The 21,422-nt window shown below is 36.4% G+C and overlaps 1 protein-coding gene across 1 annotated transcript in view; it reads right to left on the bottom strand.

Moving 5' to 3' along the window:
- Positions 1-21,422, bottom strand: part of LOC111507755 (uncharacterized) — a 734,072-nt gene that overhangs the window by 459,433 nt on the left and 253,217 nt on the right. Inside the window, 1 exon segment of the mRNA XM_074182765.1 lies at positions 18,493-18,678. Coding sequence (XP_074038866.1) covers positions 18,493-18,678 — 186 coding nt within the window.

Genomic DNA, 21,422 nt, shown 5'->3' with positions numbered 1-21,422 from the left:
GAAAAAGAAATGAAAATAATTATAATGGCAACACTGGATGTGGTCCTAGATATAGTGTGAATGATAAAGATTCAGTGAGTTAAATGTTAATTTTATATATTTTCGTTTTATAAAAAATCTTCTCAGACACAAGCACTACAGGAAAATCCTTGAGGTTCAGAGCGGTGCCTGTGCGAAAGAAGCGATTCACAATGGATTTGAATCGCTGGAGACTATATCCATTTGGAAAAACCTTCTCAGGAAGTTTATTCCATAAAAAGGCAGTTCTCCAGATGAAAGAGTTCTTAAACAGTGAAGTTCGAGGTGTACTGCGTTGAACCTAAAAACGAAGGTTGCACGTGATGTTCGTGTCTCCAATCAGGCAGATGGCCCTTTTCTGGATGAAATCCAGCAGCTTTAGAGTATGTTTGTGGGCAGAGCTCCATACATGAGAATAATACTCCAAAGAAGGTCTGACTGAGCTTTATAAAGCATCAAATTTAGCTGAAGTGTGTACAGTTTTATGGTTCGGAACAGTGCTCCAAGCTTTTGAGAAGCAGCCTCTGCCATTCCAGCGACATGATTGTGCCAAGACATATTGGTGTCCATTTCAACCTCCAACAAATTTATCGAAGCAGAAAGCGGCATTGTCTGACCTGACATTACTATATTCGGTTCGGAGGCATTTATCTTTTTGGAGAAAACCGATGCCTGGGTTTTTGTGGCATTGAACTGAACCTGGTTATTTTCACCCCAATTCGAGATTACGTCTAGATCCCTACATTAAGATATGCAACCTCCTGCTGCCGGTGAAGATGTGCTTCCGTAGCCGATGTCCTAGAATCCAAATGGAATGACGAGATAAGTATGATTTCGTCAGCAAAGCAATATATTGGATTTTTGGTTTTTTCCAATAAGTCGTTGATATACAATAAAAATTATTATTTATATGGTGACCAATTGAACCTTGTTTATGTCAGATATATACGATTTGATCATCTATTGAACTGACATCTTCGTAAGGAAAGATACTCATACTCACTCATACTCAATCTTGTTCTTCAATAACAGTTTAGTCCAATAATCTATTCGTGATTCAGCTCAACACCACTGGTGATATCTATATCAATCAAAACCTCGCTGTCTAGTGTTAGATCACCAATATTATGTTTTGAGTTCCGCTTTCGTAACGATGACCGTGTTTGAGTTTTTTGCCGGTCTCATAGAAGTCATCTTTATGTAGTAAACAAGGCAACTGAAGTCTGGTTGAAAAATACTTCAATCATACTTTCTGGAATCACCGAGAAAATATCGTATTTACGCTCATTTTGATACAAATATTTTTTTTTACAATTCATAATTTGGTTTTCGCAGAAATTGTTCTACAACCCTGACTGTTCTCAATGTACTGACTGATGTAGTCAGGATCATGAAGCAATGACACTATGCAACCTTTAAAAGCATCTCTCATGACAAACTATCACAAAAATCAAACTATCATGGATTGGGGACGGTTGCATTTTCTCTTATGAAATCATAAATGTCAAATAGATATCAAGCAGTTGGTGTGAATAAAAAAGTTTCAAATTTTGAATGAATGACGTTCCGCAGGGATCATCCGTACTAAGACTTTTGTTATTTATGAATTATATTAATGGCATCAGTCATAAAACCTCAATTTTTCAAGCTGTAATGCCACATTCAATGTTGACTGGGTATGAATTAGGACAGCACTCTCTCCAGGGTATGTCACATTGAGCAGGTTAAAAGAAAATTATGTTGTATGCAGCACGCTGCATACAACATATTTTTCTCTCGTTCATTTCCTTCAGAGCTATGGTGTCCTTATTTGAGGCTATTCTACTGGCGTTGGAAAAAAGTTTCAAATTATGAAGAAGCAATCAGGATTGCACCATGTTAATTTCTCCATATAAATACGTCAAACTTCGTGCACCTGTGTAAAAAAAACCAATTACATGACCTTTTAAAAAACCTATAACATTGTACCTGCTATTTTTTTCGTGATCTCAAGCTCAATATTTTGATAAATGACCATCAATTTCTGAAGTTATTAGTATCCACGAATAACACCTCATACAAGAACGTTGTTTGACATTTCTCTGATTAATTACCGAAATGGGACCGCTGACCCACGTTTGAGCGCGCACTCTCTGAACTCCACATTAATTACACCGCCTAATTATAAATTACACCATCAAAATATCAATCCCACGCGAGTGTCATGTAACGTTTTGAAAAATGTAAAATGCTTGATTATGAATGCGTCTCGATTTGAAACACTACGTGACTGGACGTGCTGTAAAATATATTGATATTTACCGAGTCACTTCAATTGAAATTAAAAGATAAGCCGGGCCTCATCAAGCACCTCAAAAATGAAGCTTCCATCTCGGCTATCTCGAGAAGAGATCGCTGAATATTGCCACATGATAGAGTATCACTAGCTCTTAGTGGGATTCATTCATTAACTGAAGCAATGAGACAGTGAAAGTTTGTGAGTAGATTGTTGAACAGGTAGGAGTCGAAATGGAACCTCCTCCTTACATGACTTTCAAATGAGACTGAATTTCCTAATAGTTGTAAATGAATCATAAATATTATGAATGATATCAACTGATAGCATGAAATGAATGGTAAACAGAAGAAGATGAATATGAGAGAATATATATGAGATGAATATAATCTCAAGATTAAAGAAAAATGATCCTAGTGATGGAATTTGCTGAAGAAGCTTAGTGAAGAGATTAGTTAGCACTCAAACTAACACTTTAGTGAAACAAAAGATCCATGTTTTCTAATGAATTGCTCAACTCGAAATAATTTTCAATTTACTGACAGATTTCATTCTTGCAGCATAGATATAATAGTTGAAACCCTTTGAGCCCTCTTTCTCGGAAAACCCAAAGACTGAATTCCTTGGTGAATGGTTCAATATTTTGTGAAGATACCGTGATGATATATCTGTTCTACTGGTAAGGGTACCTAGTTGGGTGAGTTTGTTAGTAGAAAGTGATTCCTTGAGCGCCCTTTTGTGTTGGAGGTCAACTGTCAACTTTTTTTATGTAGGTTCATTCTGGTCATTTTCAGTCTTTCGACTTGCAGAAGAATACCCAATTCGAGGTAAGCGTGACATGTGAGTGAGAGGAATGGCAAAATGTGTGTTTGAGGAACGATAAAGATACTAGCAGAAAAACTAGAATTGTTCAAATACTTGTATGTATGTGTATGAGAGAGATTGACTTTGATGAGGGCGCTAATCAAACTCAACCTTTCCAGCCACTTGTGGGGGTGACGATCACGTTTGAATTACTGAATTACTACTGAATTATTAGGCCCATAAAGCACGTCAAAAACTGTTGAGAAAATATCGTTAACGTTTTTGAAAGCTTATTGATGTTTCGTTGGCGCTTTTTGACGGTCCCTTGTCAATTTTTGACGTTTTATTTGAGCCTTTTGCCAGTTCCTTAACACTTTTTTGATGGGTTTTAGATGCTTTCGACGTTTTCCAAATATGTAGGTAGCTCATACTTTCAAACACTAGCACCATTCTTGTTTTTCCGCTAGTATCTTCTATTTGTCTCACTCACCTCACTCCTACTTTGAGTTGGGTGTTCCGTGAGGTTCCTCTAGGTCTGACTGGAATGAACCTACATGAAAATGCACGGTACACACCCTATTTCAAAGTGCGCTCAAGGCACCCTCTTCTTACTATTGTTGAATTTGTCAAATACATCCATTCGTCGATCGAAGTAACCATTGAGATAGAGCAAATAGTCCAATATATTGCTTTGCTGAGACAGCACACTTTTCTCGTCCTTCCATGTGGATTCCAGGATATCGGCTAGAGAGCAACCTTGATATCCTGGAACATCGAAGAAATGGAGATTTGTTTCTTTTCTATAGATACTTTCATGGGAAGTGTTCAAGTGTTCAAATCCAATGTGAATATCTACTTTCGCACAGGCATCGCTCTGAGAGCGCCTCAAGGATTTTCCTGCAGTGCTTGTGTTCTGCCCTTGAAAAAAAAGCTGAAACAACCAATTGGCTCTAAAAATGCAGAACCAATTCAACAATAAACTCTAAACTCTATCCAGTCTCGGATATATCTACACAGTAGGTTGAATGGACTGACGCTTATTGGAAAACAACTACTCCCCTGGCTACTGCCACGAAGTGCAGGAATCTTCACAGAAAATTTTCCTGCATATGCAATTGGCAATACAACTGAAAGAGTCGACCTTCAATTTTGGAACGGGCACACTTGCAGACCGGTTTCGGGCTTATTAGCCACTCGTCAGTGAAAGATGGTGACCATCATCGACCTAAAGTCAATGATATTCTATAATTGAAAATCGGAATTCTTTCAGAGTATTTCATTCGTCTTTCTAAGTTGGAGCGAACTACAAAATGTCATTCCACCTAGTGGACGAGGTACTAACCAACTGCATATCCGAAATTTGCCCGATTCCTCTGAAAAAGGAAAAAAAAACTTTCTTATTAGTCAGTGGGCTATGATTGAAGACTGGAAGTTCATTTCTTTAGATTGGTTTACTGCCAGTCTTCAAGCATAGCCCACTGACTAATAAGAAAATCACCGACACATTTCATGAATAACATCATATCATATGTTAGCATCTGTAAAAAAGGTCAATTAAAATATTATACCTTTCTGAACCTCTTTGAAACCTTGTTGGGTCAAAACAGCCCTGTCTTGCGTTGAAGTTTATCTTCAATCTCACAAACTACACCTAAACGATTTGATCTCCACAAACTTTATTGAAAAAATATATCACAACATGTTTCGCTGAACATTAGCTTTTTCAGGTGATTAATCATTAATCACATGAAAAAGCTAATGTTCAGGGAAACATGTTGTGATATATTTTTTCAATAAAGTTTGTGGAGATCATCAAATCGTTTAGGTGTAGTTTGAGAAATTACTATGGATTTTCCTCAAGTAACAGCTGAATCAATCAGAAAAATATCTTCAATCTGTTCTTAATGAACATCGATATCACATCAGCAGAGACTAATTTGCTATAAACAGTAGATATGTTGAGAATGTCACTTATTGTCACAGTTTTTCAGTTCAGCTTCTTAGTGAAGACGTTTCTTTGCCCTTGTGTCAACGGAATACCCGATTTGGTTGCAGTTTCCACTAATGTATTGCAGTGAGCTTCACTTAACATTGCATTTTTTACTCATCACAATTGAAAAATAACATGTCGCTTTGAGGAATCGCATCATTTGATTCAGTTTTCAATGCTACTTTTGTGATAAGATTTTCTCATTATAGAAATCTCTTACAGAATACTGTAAACACAATTTCTGACTGTTCATGATGATGACTACAGATGTTCACAATAAAGACTTCATTTTCCTCTTTTGTATGTTTTCTGTTTAGGACAATGAAGATTACAGATTATTTTGAGTTTTGCAAACCGTTCTGACATATCCTCTATAACTTCCACTCATTTTTTCTGAAATAACAGAAAGGCAACTGTATTGTTGCATACGGTGAAGGATCAACACATCTTTGTAAAGAGTTTATTTAAGAATTAATTGCTTTCTTCTTCTTCTTCTTCACTAAAAGTTTCCCACAACTTTTTGGATGAAGATGGAGGAGTGAATTCTAAAAAGCTGTTTTGTTACGTTCATATACTTCTTAAATAATCAACTCGAATGGTACAAATAATTCAGTATTTTAAAAAAATTAACATTCAATTGCAATATATTACTCGCTGAGAAAAAAACAAATTCTTAGAAAATTTCATCAATCGCCGATACCAAAATACTCATTTTTACAAAGACAGCCGGAATTTCAATGTTATGAAAAAAAAACGGGTATCGAAAATACTCAAAGGAATATTGAGAAGAGCAGGATGCTGAATAATCATAATGGTGATGGTCGAAATTCACTTTTATATACTGAGAATTCCAAATGAATATCACAAGATTCTCTATTATTATAACAACTTCCTATTATGCCAACTGACTCGAATGTAAAGTCGAAGTAAACGATATTGTGAACATTTGAAGTTGGCGGCACTCCCAAAGTCCAAACAATACAAAGAAATGAACCGGTTGCCAAATATTCCACTTGGACTGCGGAATTGGTGATTCATATTGAATAATTCTCACTAACCATATTTTATGATTGGCTGAAAAGTCATGAAATTAAATTTGAAATCATGTTACGGTGACGAATAGAAATCGGGGATGCGGGGATGGTTACAGCGGTCATGTTCAGTTCAGGAACTGATTGGATTTGAGTGTTGAAATTCGATATTGGTGCAATTATTCAAAATTTTTGTCATCTTTTCAAAATGTGGCGTCCTTGGACAAGTCCTACTGAAAAAGAGATACCAGTGAATAAGATTCAGATGCATTTGAATATTGAAACACATGTTCCAATGTATATAGAAATCTATATCTCAAGATTAGTTTCGAGGAAAACGAACTTTTACAAGCAACAGCAGATTTGACCAAAATTTCTTCCTCAACTGTACGTGAAATAGTCGAAAATAAACCTTATGAACGCAAGACGCGATGTGATATAGGATAACCAAAACAGTTAGATGTTCGTCTGATAAAATCATTGAAAAAAACAATATAGGACTATTACAAAAGCAATGAGATTCTTACAAGTGAGATAGATCATAAGGAAGAAATTGAATACTTCCGGCAATGTTAGGAATCACACGGTAAAAGGTAAGACCTCGTTAGTCCTTAGCTCGCACAAGTTACGACTTCTGAGGGTTGTCGTTCGTAGGGGTACGATAGCTGGTTATCGAAAAAAAACATATTTTTCAAAACATAACGTGTGCTGCTATGACAGAACTCTTCAGAATTGGATACAGAAACTAGGATTTAGATTTGAAATCATAAACGAATGTCAAGCAGTTATGAAGAGCAGAAGAATACTGGAACTGTGTGACAAATATTTGGAACAAATAACTAAATACAGACAAAAACAACGACAAATTTTCTATTTGGACGATACTTGGTACTGAGAATGTGTACGCTCAACATGCCTGCAAACAAAGGATCGCAACTAATCATTGTGCATTGCGGAGGAAGTGAAAGATAGGTTCCAAATTCTTTGAAATCATGTGTAAAAAACTTAAGGACTGCAATATTGACTGTCATAAGAACATGGAAGCTAATATTTTTGGGGTGTTCAGGCGTTCACCCTGTATAGTCACTCCCTTCCCGGATGCCAGACACAACCCTGAGGTCGGCGAGAAGAACAGGCAGACGTTTAGGGCAGAAGCTTACTAGCATTCAAACTGAACAGACACTAAAATTACCATTTCACATTTCTTTCTGTATGTTATTGAATAAATAAGTTTATGTTGTAGTTTTTTACAAAACCAAATTCAGTGCAACTTCATTACAATACCCAACATAATGGTCCTATCGAGCCACATTTGAATCCAGTGAAATTTCAATCATAACACAAATCAAACGGGACAGACAGAAGAAAAACCAACCATATTCAACGACGCAGTGGATCACCGCGATCGCAGAGACGATTCAGCCAGATTCAAGCGTACAACACAGCTGGGCGACTGCACATCTGGACAAGCTGGGGTAAGAGAACCTTTCTCTCATTATAATATTCCTACCTACTTTCTACCAAATTTCCTCAGAAAACTATTGCTTTTGCGTTTTTATGAGTCTATTAGTTCCAAAATAATACATAAGCAATATTTGCCAACAGTAAATATCTAAATTTCATTCCTTTGCAAATAATATTTCTCGAAAACATGAGTTTGGAAGAATATAAAAGAGCGCGGGGAGCAATTAAATCAAAAGTAACCATATTCACGAATTTTCTAAATGAAATAAACAAAAAAACCGAACTTCTCGATATAGACTATATCCAAGTGACGGAGAGACTTTCGAAATTTGAAAATACTCTTGACGAATTTGAAAATATTCAAAATTTAATAGAAAGTTTATCTGACGATGCAGAAGCAAATTTCTCGGAAAGAGAATCATTCACAAATAAATATTTCACTCAAAAATCTATTGCAAAGTCAATTCTTGAAATTAAAACAGTACAAGAGAACTCGAATGCAATTCTTTCAAATTTACCAAATAATACTTATTTAAATTCAATCAAGCTTCCAACTATACAATTACCTAAATTCGACGGATCTTATCAGAACTGGATAGAGTTTCGGGATACTTTCGATTCTTTGATTGACAAAAATACAAATATCAATGACATACAAAAATTTCATTATTTAAGAGCATCCTTAGAAGGCGGTGCTGTTCAGGTTATCCAATCTCTCGAATTTTCTGCCGACAATTATGCAGTGGCGTGGAATATCTTACAGGAGCGATATGACAATAAAAGACTATTAGTACACAATCACGTAAAATCTTTATTCAATTTGGAAATGATTGGAAAGGAATCAGGTGAAAAATTGCGAAAACTTTTGGATACAGTTTCCAAGAATTTGAGAGCGCTTGAACAATTGAAACAGCCCACAAAGCATTGGGATACTCTTATTGTATTCCTGATTCAAACTAAATTAGATTCAGTAACAGTTCGTGAATGGGAAAAATATAGAGTCGATAAAGACGTTCCTACTTTAGATGATCTAAAGAGATTTCTAAAATCTCGAGCTGATTTCTTAGAAACGTTAGAATCAAATCAGAACGAAAGGGTTGTCGATAAAAAATACAATAAGCAGAGCGGTACAAGAGGTTTTCACATCACTAGTACGGAAAACAAACCAAAATGTGTATTTTGCAAAGGAGCGCATTACAGTCAAACGTGTGAAGATTTCTTGAAACTTTCTGTTAGCGAAAGAATCGAACGTGTGAAAAATTCAAAACTATGCACAAATTGCCTTCGTCCGGGTCACTATAGCAAAATATGCCGTTGTTCAAATTGCAAAAAATGCAACGGTAAGCATCACACCCTAATTCATATGGACTACACCCAGAATAATACGCCTGTTCCAATTTCCGATAATTCTCAAACTTCTAATAATGCAGTTTCACATGCATTATCTGCAAATATTGCTAACAAATGCGTATTGCTGTCAACAGCATTGGTAAATATTGCGGATAATGATTCAAACATTCACACCATTAGGGTTCTATTAGATTCAGGTTCAGAATCAAGTTTCATGAGAGAGGATACGTGTAGGAAATTAAATTTAAGCACTTTACCTACTAATGTAGAAGTATGTGGTCTCAATCGTACTACTTCCTACATCAAGTCGAAATGCGAAGTCAATATCCAATCTCAACACAATTCTTTTCGTACAAACATTCACTGTTATGTACTTCCGGAAATCACAGGAAAATTGCCGGATACAAAAATATCAAATCACTTCAGACTAAATATTCCACATGACATAAATCTTGCAGATCCGAATTTTTACGAACCCAGTTCAATTGATATGTTGATAGGAGCGGATCACTTCTATTCTTTAATATGTGTAGGTCAAATTTCTCTGGGGCGTAACGAACCAATTTTGCAAAAAACTCAACTTGGTTGGGTCATCTCAGGGCCCATTAGTAAATCATTCTCGAAAAGAGTTTCTTGTCATTTCACTCACAACCCTGACATTCAGAACCAATTAGCCCGTTTTTGGGAAATCGAAGAGATATTTCCGAACAAAGCTTTATCGGAAGAAGAGAAATTATGCGAAGAGCATTTCCTTCAAAATACTAGTAGACTAAGCAATGGCAGGTTTGTAGTTAAAATTCCATTCAAGAAATCTTTAGAAAATCTAGGCGAATCGCGTGAACAAGCTAGAAAACGTTTCCTTTCCCTAGAAAAAAAGCTTAATGAAAACAGTAAACTCAAATCTTTATATAGTGATTTCATGGCGGAGTATGAAAGTTTAGGTCACATGAACAAGATTAATGAAGATGAAACAGTCAAATATTCCTTTTATCTGCCACACCAAGGAGTTATGCGCGAAGACAGCGTATCGACGAAACTTCGCGTTGTGTTCGACGCATCTGCCTCTACTTCATCTCAATATTCTCTAAATGACCTTCAAATGGTAGGCCCCACGATTCAGAGGGAATTAATTTCTCTAGTTTTGAGTTTTCGCGAGTATGCTTACGTGGTATGCGGTGATATTGCAAAGATGTATCGTCAAGTTCTCATACATCCGGAACAAAGATCTCTTCAAAGAATCCTTTGGCGAAGAAGTCCCGATAATCCTATCTCGGTGTATGAACTGAACACGGTTACATATGGTGAAGCTGCTTCATCATTCTTAGCAATACGGTGTCTTTTTCAGTTAGCCACTGAAAATGAATCAGCTTACCCTCAGGCAGCAGATATCATTAGAAAAAACTTCTATGTAGACGATCTTTTGTTTGGAAGAAATTCCATCGAAGAAGCAGCCCGTCGTTGTAAAGATGTATCTTCCGTACTAAAGTCTGGTTGTTTTGAATTACGAAAGTTTTATTCTAACAATCCGAAGGTATTGCAATACGTTCGTGATCTGCAACATGATTTGAATGTAGTTGATTTTGGAATCAATGAAAATGCTAAAACCTTGGGCTTAGCTTGGCTACCCAATACAGATATGTTGGTATTCAAAATAAATATACCAGATAACAAAAATGCTACAAAACGAACAATTCTCTCTTGCATTTCCACAATTTTCGATCCACTTGGCCTCCTCAGCCCAGTTACAATAACATCAAAAATCATCATGCAAAAACTATGGTTAGAAAAGTTGGACTGGGATGAGCGCCTCCCTACGAATCTCGAGTCGTTCTGGAGCGAATTCAAAGCAGAACTTTCTTCTTTAAATCATGTACAAATTGCTAGGCATGTTCTTTGCAAAAATCCGAAACGAGTAGAAATGCATGGGTTTTGTGACGCATCTCAAAGTGCTTATGGTGCTAGCATATATATGAGATCAGTTGATCAAGATGACGGCATCCACGTCAACTTGTTGTGCTCAAAGGCCAAAGTGGCACCACTACACACTATTACAATACCTAGATTAGAGTTAAACGGTGCGCTCATGCTCTCGAGGCTTGCGGAAAAGGTCTCGGATGCGTTGGATACAAACATTGACAGGAGAATTTTCTGGGCGGACTCTACCATAGTGTTGGGTTGGCTTAAAACGCCACCAAATCAACTAAAGGTATTTGTAGCAAACCGCGTAGCGGAAATACAGCAAAAAACGAGCTCCGATTCTTGGCATCATATATGCAGCGGTGATAATCCTTCAGATCTATTATCAAGAGGCGTAAAACCGGCAAAGCTAGTCTCATGTTCGCTTTGGTGGCATGGCCCTTCTTGGCTCATGCGAAGCGAAAATGAGTGGCCCGTAACAGGCACAGATAACATCAAAGACCTTCCTGAATTGAAGAGAATTGTAAGTTCATTTCATACTGCAAACAAAACGAAAATGATTGATTTCGAAAAATTTTCAAATATAAATAGACTCGAAAGGTGTATGGCTTACATTCTTAAATTCATAAATAATGCGAATAGAACGCGTGGAAAGCAAACACTACCCATAACTCTGAATAATCTCAAGGCGGCGCGTAATGAGCTCGTTAAATTAGCGCAACGTGAATCATTTCCCAATGAACTTAAGAAATTGAAAACTAAAATGCCGCTTGAATCGGGAAGTAGCATCCTCTCTCTCAATCCTTTTCTTGACGAGGAGGAAATCATCAGAGTTGGAGGAAGAATAGCCAATTCCAAATACCCCTATTCTAAAAGGTTTCCGATTATACTCTCACATAAACACCACTTTACAAAATTATTGTTCAATGATGAGCATAAAAGGCTGTTACATGCCGGTCCACAACAATTGTTGTATTCCATTAGAGAAGCCTTCTGGTCCACTTCGGGCCGCTCCATCGCAAGAAAAACTGTGCGCCAATGTATAAAATGTTTCAGAAATAATCCGACGTTAGTGCAACCCATTATGGGAAACTTACCGAGTGAGAGATTGGAACCTCAGCCGCCATTTTATATCTGCGGAGTAGATTATGCCGGACCACTCATGATCAAAAATAAGAAAGGTCGTGGTTCGAAACTTTCTAAATGCTACGTCAGTCTATTCATTTGTTTCGTGACGAAAGCAATACATCTGGAGTTAGTTTCCGACCTAACGAAAGATTCATTTATTTTAGCACTTCGTAGGTTTGTAGCGCGAAGAGGAAAACCTCTAAGAATATTTTCTGATAACGGAAAGAATTTCGTCGCTGCCAGTTCTGAACTAGCCGAGTTGGGTAAGTTCATTCAATCTCACGAACTTCAATTAACAGAATCATTCTCAATCGAAGGTATTGAATGGAAATTCATTCCACCATACTCTCCGCACTTTGGAGGTCTGTGGGAAGCCGGTGTAAAATCCATAAAATATCATATGAAACGAGTCATGGGAAACGCTCACCTTACTTTCGAAGAACTTTATTCTTTATTAACGCAAATCGAGGCAATAGTAAATTCTCGTCCACTCACACCACTTTCCACTCATCCATCAGATCCTCTACCTCTTACTCCGGCACACTTCTTAGTCGGAAGATCACTCATTGGGGTACCAGATGCAGATTTGAGAACTGTACCACAAAACAAATTGTCATCATATGAAAGGATGCAGCAAATCACCCAGCATTTCTGGGAAAGATGGAGCAAAGAGTTCATTTCCGAAGTTCAGCATAGGCTCAAATGGAAAACGTCTCAACAACAATTAAAGACGGGAACTATCGTGCTGATAAAAGAGGAGAACCAACCACCCATGGTATGGAAGCTTGGAAGAATCGAGGCAGTGCATCCAGGCAAGGATGGTATCAACCGAGTGGCAACCATTCTGACTTCAACTGGAATGGTCAAGAGATCTTTCAACAGAATATGTCCACTTCCAATAGAGGAGATTGAAAGCCAGTCCTTTCAAGGTGGGGGCCATGTTCAGGCGTTCACCCTGTATAGTCACTCCCTTCCCGGATGCCAGACACAACCCTGAGGTCGGCGAGAAGAACAGGCAGACGTTTAGGGCAGAAGCTTACTAGCATTCAAACTGAACAGACACTAAAATTACCATTTCACATTTCTTTCTGTATGTTATTGAATAAATAAGTTTATGTTGTAGTTTTTTACAAAACCAAATTCAGTGCAACTTCATTACAATACCCAACATGGGGAATGGTTTGAAAACACATTGATCCCAAATTTGGATGCAAATAGCGTACTGGTTCTTGACATCGCTTCCTATCATTCGAGAAATTCGAGGAAAGATGAAATACAAAGTTTTTTATGGATAGTCGACATTTATGTGAAGGTATGACATTGGTCAAACCAAAAAAATCCAATGATGTTTAACTTTCTTTCGTCGATTTATATGTTCAATTCATTGTTTTTACTCATTTTTACTGTCCTTAAGAAACTTCCCATTCGAAGCGAAAGCTTGGCAAAGTGAATCAGAGTTTTGATTTTTGTCTGAGAGACCCTGTTAATTTATTTTACTGTACATATCTCCAGTCGCTAATATTCACAAATTTAAATATATATATATATATATATATATATATATATATATATATATATATACTGTATTATATAGTTATTGTAATTCGTATATAATCAGGAAAAATTATTGAGTAACGAAATGAGAGGAGCTGTAGGAAGGTAGTTTGCACTATATCGTTTACTTGAACTATATCTCTAATTGGGTATTTTAACCCTATGAATAGTTAAAACACCCAATGAAAATGTTTGATTCATCTTCCAGCTCCTAATTATATTAGAACTAATTTAAATTTCGTTCATAACAAACGATTTTATGTGCATTGATAATTACAACCAAAGTTCTTCGATTATAAGTGGACATCTTGTTCAAACACCGATAATGCCGAATAGACGCCCTTGCAATATTATCTTCCGAACCAGATATAATTAGTGATCAATAACCGTATTTGTATTCGGTCTCCAAAACCCCATTAATATGGAAATCGACGCTTATCTTAATGCAACGAGAGACGTGTATCTTACTATTATTATCATTATAGATGCCCTATTGAATCCTTTGGTACTTAGCATAGAACGTGGCTAAGCGCGGTGCGAATTCAATCCTATTCTTAGGTATATTCCATGAGCAGTGACAAAATACATGCTATTCATATGCAAAAGCTGATAGATAGAGCTGAGATAGGATCAAAATTCCTTTTGAATTATACATAAAAAGGGAATCCACGGTACACGACCAAATCTCGCAAACACAAAGGAATCGTTTCCTGAAATCGATAGTAGTGAACACTGAGAAATAGTGTTATGCCACTGGGAGATCAGTAATTTAAATCAATTATAATTCGTTTACAGAATATTAACAAACTAATAAGACTAATTTCCGACATTTTATGGGCTCTTACTTTCATGAAATCAGGAAACTTTTCATAATAAATGAAATATGAATGGAAAATTAGTAAATTTGGCCAAAAATGTTACAAGTGAACGATATAGTGCAACCTACCTTCCAACAGCTCCCTTTTAACAATATAGCTCTATGCTGTTTTCAGCTCTGAGTGCGGGTTGAATCGACGAGACTTGGGAGCAAGGGAGATTGCGACCTCGTCCTCGAGTCATATAAGTACAGTTTCAAGTGATTCTTGAAAATGGCTCCAAAGCAGGTGCCAAAACGTCGAAAAGATGAGAATTACAGACGCAGTTCAATCCGGACAACATTATATCAAATTACTGACCGCGGTAACCTATCCGATTCAAATAACAGGGTGATAATTGAAAATACATCTGAATACTACTTACTCACATATATGTACAATCGATCGCTTCAAATACACTTCACTAACTTTTTTAAAAAGCTTCTGATAATTTTTTTTCCATATTCTCTGTTTCACTATCACTGTCGTCATTTAAATCAATTATGAATTTATTTCCACCATTAATATGAAAGTGCCGAATCTCCATATAGTCTTTTTTAACTGAAATTACTTATTTAATTCATTTCTGCCAGTCTTCTTCGGTGATTAGATACTTCTTCTTTAACTAGCTTTATTTTTACGCCTGATACTTTGTTTCAATTTTCCCCAAATCAACTCGATGGGATTGAAAACACAAAAATAGGGGGCTTCTCAGTATGGTGTGTCCATACTTTTCAGCAATACTCTCAAGGGCATACACTTTTTCAAATGTTTTTGTCTGTAAAACGTCAAGTAGTTGGTTTTTGGTATAGCTATCTTCAAAATACAAATTATTATCCATTGAAAACTTTGTATTTCATTGTTCCTCGAATTTTTATTCGGTACTTTGATGAGCTGTCGCGAATGATAAGAAGCGTTGTCAACAACTATTATACTATTCGCATCCAAAGTTGGGATCAATGTGTTTTCAAACCATTCCTCAAAAATATTAGCTTCCATGTTCTTACGATAGTCATTATTGCAGTCCTGATGTTTTTTCCACATAATTTCAAAGAATTTGGAAACTTTTCCTTTCTTCGCAATGCACAATGATTAGTTGCGATCCTTTGTTTGCAGGCATGTTGAGTGTTCACATTCTCGAACCATCAGTCCACCCTTCGTAACTGTGTCGTGAGTGAATACCAAGTTTCGTCCAAATAGAAAATTTGCCGTTGTTCTTGTCTATATTTAGTTATTTGTTCTTAGTATTTGTTACGCAATTCCACTATTGCTTTTGTAACAGTCGTATATTGTTTTTTTAATGATTTTATTAGATGAACATTTGAAAGTGTTGGTAATCCCGTATCGCATCGCGTCTTGCGTTCATAAAGTTTGTTCTTGATCATTTTACGTACACATGAGAAAGAAATTTCGGTCAAAGCTGATGTTGCTTGTCATAGTTTGTGTCCCGCGAAACCAAACTTGAGATGTAGATTCCTGTATACATTGAAACATACTATCTGTGTTTCAATATTCAAATGCATCCGAATCTTGTTCACTAGTATCTCTTTTTCGCATTGTTCACCATCACTATTGGAATCACTACACAGGAAACAATCTGCGTTATTATCACACTCGTCTAATAAATAATATATTATTTCAACAGGCTATATAGTATACTATCAGGTATTGGTCCACCATCGTTATTCATATTATTATGTTTACTTATTTCTACACTCTCATAGGCATCTTGATGCCTGTTGTTGTTAACTTGTCTGAGTAATCTTAATGAACTGAAGTCTATGGAATGGTTTAGTTGCGAAATATGATAGGCGACTGCTGATTTTTCAGGTTCTCCATATTTTAAGTGTGCTAAGTGTTCCGTATATCTTATTTTAATAGACCTTTTCGTCTGTCCATAATATTTTGCACCGCAGTCCGTGAATTCCAGTCTTCTCCGAATTCTCGACTTTGTCTCTTGAACTTCCCAAAAGACTCTGTAGTGTATGACTTGTTTCAAAAACCACCTTCATACCTAGTTCCATCTTCCACCATCTTTCCAAAGTTCTTTGTGTATTGGTGGTATGGAACTGAGATATATTTATCTTGGTTTTTGTCCTTTCTGAAAGTCGAAATTTCGTTTATTCTTAACTTAAACTTCTTTTTTTTTATTATGTAATCTACAATACCCCTCGAGAAACCGTTAGTGGCTGCTATTTCCTGTATTTTATGTTTTTCTTTTGTGAACGTCTCATGTGTCAGAGAAAAAGTCAAAAGAAGATGCACCAGAAAATTCAACCCAGCACGTTTGTGCTGTCCACAGTGATGTAAACTGTTAGGAATATATCTGTACATGCTTGTTTCTTTCCTGTATACATCGTATTCTAACCCTCCATATTTACTCCCCATTACAATTTCAGCTGTAATGGACGAAACTACTCTACTAGAAATATTTATAAGATCACAGAATTCAAAAATAGTATGTTGCCAAATACTTGGCAACATAGTTTTTTGTGTCCGCCCAAATAAGCTCTATTGTGTTGAGCTCGCAGTGGTAAAGAGAAAGACGTATTACTATTTTATTATGTGCTTTAGCAATTTCGTTAACAATGTATTTATAATATTTGGTTTAATGTGCATTCACTATTTTTAAAATTTCTGCTTCTGTGTTTTGAATTTAAAACTTACCTTCTATAATGATATGTAGAATGTCAACCTTTTGTAATTTGTTAGATCATGATCATTGTTTACAACTTTCAGAACCTATTGTGAGCAGTTCGTTTCGAAAAATAATGATGTGCTTTCTTTCTAATTGCGTTCAAATCAAAACCGTCTACCTAATTAGTAATTTTGTTTCGTAGGGTTTTTTGTTTTGAAGCCGGAAAAGAATGATTTTGTTTATATTCTCTCATAACTCCATAGACACTAGAATAAGACCCTCTAGCAATGTTTCCTACTTTTCTTACCATTTCATCAATAGATAATAAACTTTCCCAAAATAATAAAGGATTTGCTTCAGTTTATTTTTTAAACGTTCATAATTATATTTTTTTCATCAATATTTAGGTGCAGTATTTTTTGGTATTTTTTAGGTTAGGAACAAATATGCCTTACGAAATTTCCAAGTCCAAGTACAAAATTGTTTACGATTTGTACTGAAAATGGATGTAATGTGAGTTTGACTTATTCTGTGCAAAAATCTGAATACTATCTTATTGAAGAAAAATTTAAACATAGCCATTTTCTCAAAGGTATCAACAGCGAACAGTTCAATAAATTCATTAGGGAAGAAAACCTGCTGTTTTATAGATAATATTTATCTTTACGGTCATCCCATACTCCACATAACAGATTATTCGTGAATTGAAAAAAAAATGTTCAACTCAGCTTGTTCGTATTCATAGTTTTGGGTATATTGGATTAGGAATCACAGACTTTTCAATTTATCCAATTCTAAAAATCTCACAGGCAACTGCATTTGTCGAACTTCAGCGAGGTTATTTGCTGATAATGGTGGAAACATCACAAATATGAAGAGACATGGAGGATGGAAGTACACCAATGTCGCTGAAGGATATAGGTATAGACAATTCAATTACGAACCAAATCAAATTTACCAAGACCATTCAAAAGTTATCAAATGAAAACGACCAATGTGAAACGGAAACTTTACCATCTTGTTCTCACTTCAACAAAAGGCATTTAAATATACCAAGCATTTCAAACTGAATTCCTTCAGTACTTGCAATAGATTAGATTAGATAGAATTAGAATATTTTTGTTGGTACTCATCTTCTGTTTGAATTTCAATGTATATTACAAATAATAATTTGATTCTTCGATATTTTGTTCTACAAAGAAACATAGTGAAGAAATGTGACTCGTTAATTCGTTATTCTACACGATTGCTGAAAAAATAGTGCACGCAAAACGTCCGAAAACAGTTTCTTTGAACTCGCAAACTTGTGTCTACTCGTCCATAAAAACAGTATTTTCCGGACGTATATTACTATTTCAAATTATTGAAATCCAACAAAACATTTTGCACAAATATATACATCAATGCCAGAAGTACTTAACAATTCAGATATATTTATTCATATCTGAAATCTTTCGAATCCGACTCACCTTGAGATGTTGCAGCAGCTTGTTGGCCTGCGTGCAGAATTCATCTTCGAAACGCTGCAGACTACCATGATATTCACATACCAGTAAATCTCGTGCTTGTCTGATTAAACATTTCCTGGAATGTTCGTAATTCTTGTACAAACTACCGAAATATTTGTCAACCAAGCTTTCCACGTCGCTTTTAACCTGTAACAAAATACGACACTGTTTAGTATGTGAAATGTAAATGTTTGTCGGAAACGAAGAGGGCCGAGATAAGACCTTCTAGTATCGAGTTTTTTGTGAGAAAATTCCTGAATTGTATTTTGAAATTTTTAGATTTTTAGTTCTCTTCGACTGGAAAAACAGTCCTCAATATATCAAGTCACTATCACCGTCAATTTCACAAAATAATGTTCCTCGCTGTATCTGTCGGAACGCGATAAACTCAAAAACTACCGAATGGATTGTCATATAGTTTTCACCAATTGACGGAGCCATTCAAGAGGAATGTTTATATTATGTTTAATTCATTGATATTTTGAAATACAATGTTGTTCGTGTGAAGCTGGAGGAGATTGAATCGAAAATGTTGCCTAATCCCTTTGAGGTATAACAAAACCATTCGGTTTATTTCATACTTTTTTATGACTCTACAGAAAAGTCTGCGAAGGCATTTCAATGCTTAAAAAATGGTCACATATAATGTAGTGATTGAAAAATTCTAATTGGTATTATAATGATAAAACTTCCAAAATTCAAATCATCAAATTATAAAACAACAACAAACATTAATTGGCGCTCCGGGGCGAGTTCATTGATTCCAGTGGCACATTTGCTTTTTCAACTGCAGAAAAACCCGGAAAAACCTGCAGCACCACATCATCTGCAGATCTTGATCTGCATTACGAGAAGTGCCACTGTGTGATAGTGCAACTAGTCTTTCACGAAAGTCAGGGAGAGATCCCGAAACAAGAATTCTATGCGTGAAAGTAAGCAAATGGATTGCTCTTAGACATTTGATTGAATAGAACTGGCCGATACTTGATGAAAATTCATATTAAAACACTAATCAATACTGTTTGTTGTATGATTTTCACTATAAGGGTTTTACAAAAATCGCGGTTTATATATATATATATATATATATATATATATATATATATATATATATATATATATATATATATATATATATATATATATATATATATATATATAATAGCCAGAAACACGTGTCCGCGGTTTGCCTCCATATTTCTTGAGTGTCATGTCCACGATTTCCTCCTTTTGATTTATATCATACACACTCAATAATATATATATCTCTGTATCTATATCCTGGACCCGGAAGTCACGCAGGTAGCTATAGCTGCCTACGTGGTGATGTTAGATGATGCTTGGGAATGCTGGGTCTTCTAATTGAAACCACAAATGTGCGGTTGGCTCCTGTTGGTGACACCGTGTATATGTGATGGTTTTTTTTCCATTTTTGGTAACCAGTTGTTGTCCACCTATGCAATTGGCTGCACCGCGCTGATGAGGCCAATAGCCAGAAACACGTGTCCGCGGTTTGCCTCCATATTTCTTGAGTGTCATGTCCACGATTTCCTCCTTTTGATTTATATCATACACACTCAATAATATATATATCTCTGTATCTATATCCTGGACCCGGAAGTCACGCAAGTAGCTATAGCTGCCTACGTGGTGATGTTAGATGATGCCTGGGAATGCTGGGTCTTCTAATTGAAACCACAAATGTGCGGTTGGCTCCTGTTGGTGACACCGTGTATATGTGATGTTTTTTTTCCATTTTTGGTAACCAGTTGTTGTCCACCTTTGCAATTGGCTGCACCGCGCTGATGAGGCCAATATCCAGAAACACGTGTCCGCGGTTTGCCTCCATATTTCTTGAGTGTCATGTCCACGATTTCCTCCTTTTGATTTATATCATACACACTCAATAATATATATATCTCTGTATCTATATCCTGGACCCGGAAGTCACGCAGGTAGCTATAGCTGCCTACGTGGTGATGTTAGATGATGCCTGGGAATGCTGGGTCTTCTAATTGAAACCACAAATGTGCGGTTGGCTCCTGTTGGTGACACCGTGTATATGTGATGTTTTTTTTTCCATTTTTGGTAACCAGTTGTTGTCCACCTTTGCAATTGGCTGCACCGCGCTGATGAGGCCAATAGTCAGAAACACGTGTCCGCGGTTTGCCTCCATATTTCTTGAGTGTCATGTCCACGATTTCCTCCTTTTGATTTATATCATACACACTCAATAATATATATATCTCTGTATCTATATCCTGGACCCGGAAGTCACGCAGGTAGCTATAGCTGCCTACGTGGTGATGTTAGATGATGCTTGGGAATGCTGGGTCTTCTAATTGAAACCACAAATGTGCGGTTGGCTCCTGTTGGTGACACCGTGTATATGTGATGTTTTTTTTTCCATTTTTGGTAACCAGTTGTTGTCCACCTATGCAATTGGCTGCACCGCGCTGATGAGGCCAATAGCCAGGAACACGTGTCCGCGGTTTGCCTCCATATTTCCTGAGTGTCATGTCCACGATTTCCTCCTTTTGATTTATATCATACACACTCAATAATATATATATCTCTGTATCTATATCCTGGACCCGGAAGTCACGCAAGTAGCTATAGCTGCCTACGTGGTGATGTTAGATGATGCCTGGGAATGCTGGGTCTTCTAATTGAAACCACAAATGTGCGGTTGGCTCCTGTTGGTGACACCGTGTATTTGTGATGTTTTTTTTCCATTTTTGGTAACCAGTTGTTGTCCACCTTTGCAATTGGCTGCACCGCGCTGATGAGGCCAATAGCCAGAAACACGTGTCCGCGGTTTGCCTCCATATTTCTTGAGTGTCATGTCCACGATTTCCTCCTTTTGATTTATATCATACACACTCAATAAT

The sequence above is a fragment of the Leptinotarsa decemlineata genome, unplaced genomic scaffold, assembly GCF_025532065.1.
Source record: "Leptinotarsa decemlineata unplaced genomic scaffold, Ldec_3_MD MMD2_tig00026328_RagTag_RagTag, whole genome shotgun sequence".
Classification (NCBI taxonomy): domain Eukaryota; kingdom Metazoa; phylum Arthropoda; class Insecta; order Coleoptera; family Chrysomelidae; genus Leptinotarsa; species Leptinotarsa decemlineata.
This window is presented reverse-complemented; position numbering and strand designations above follow the sequence as displayed.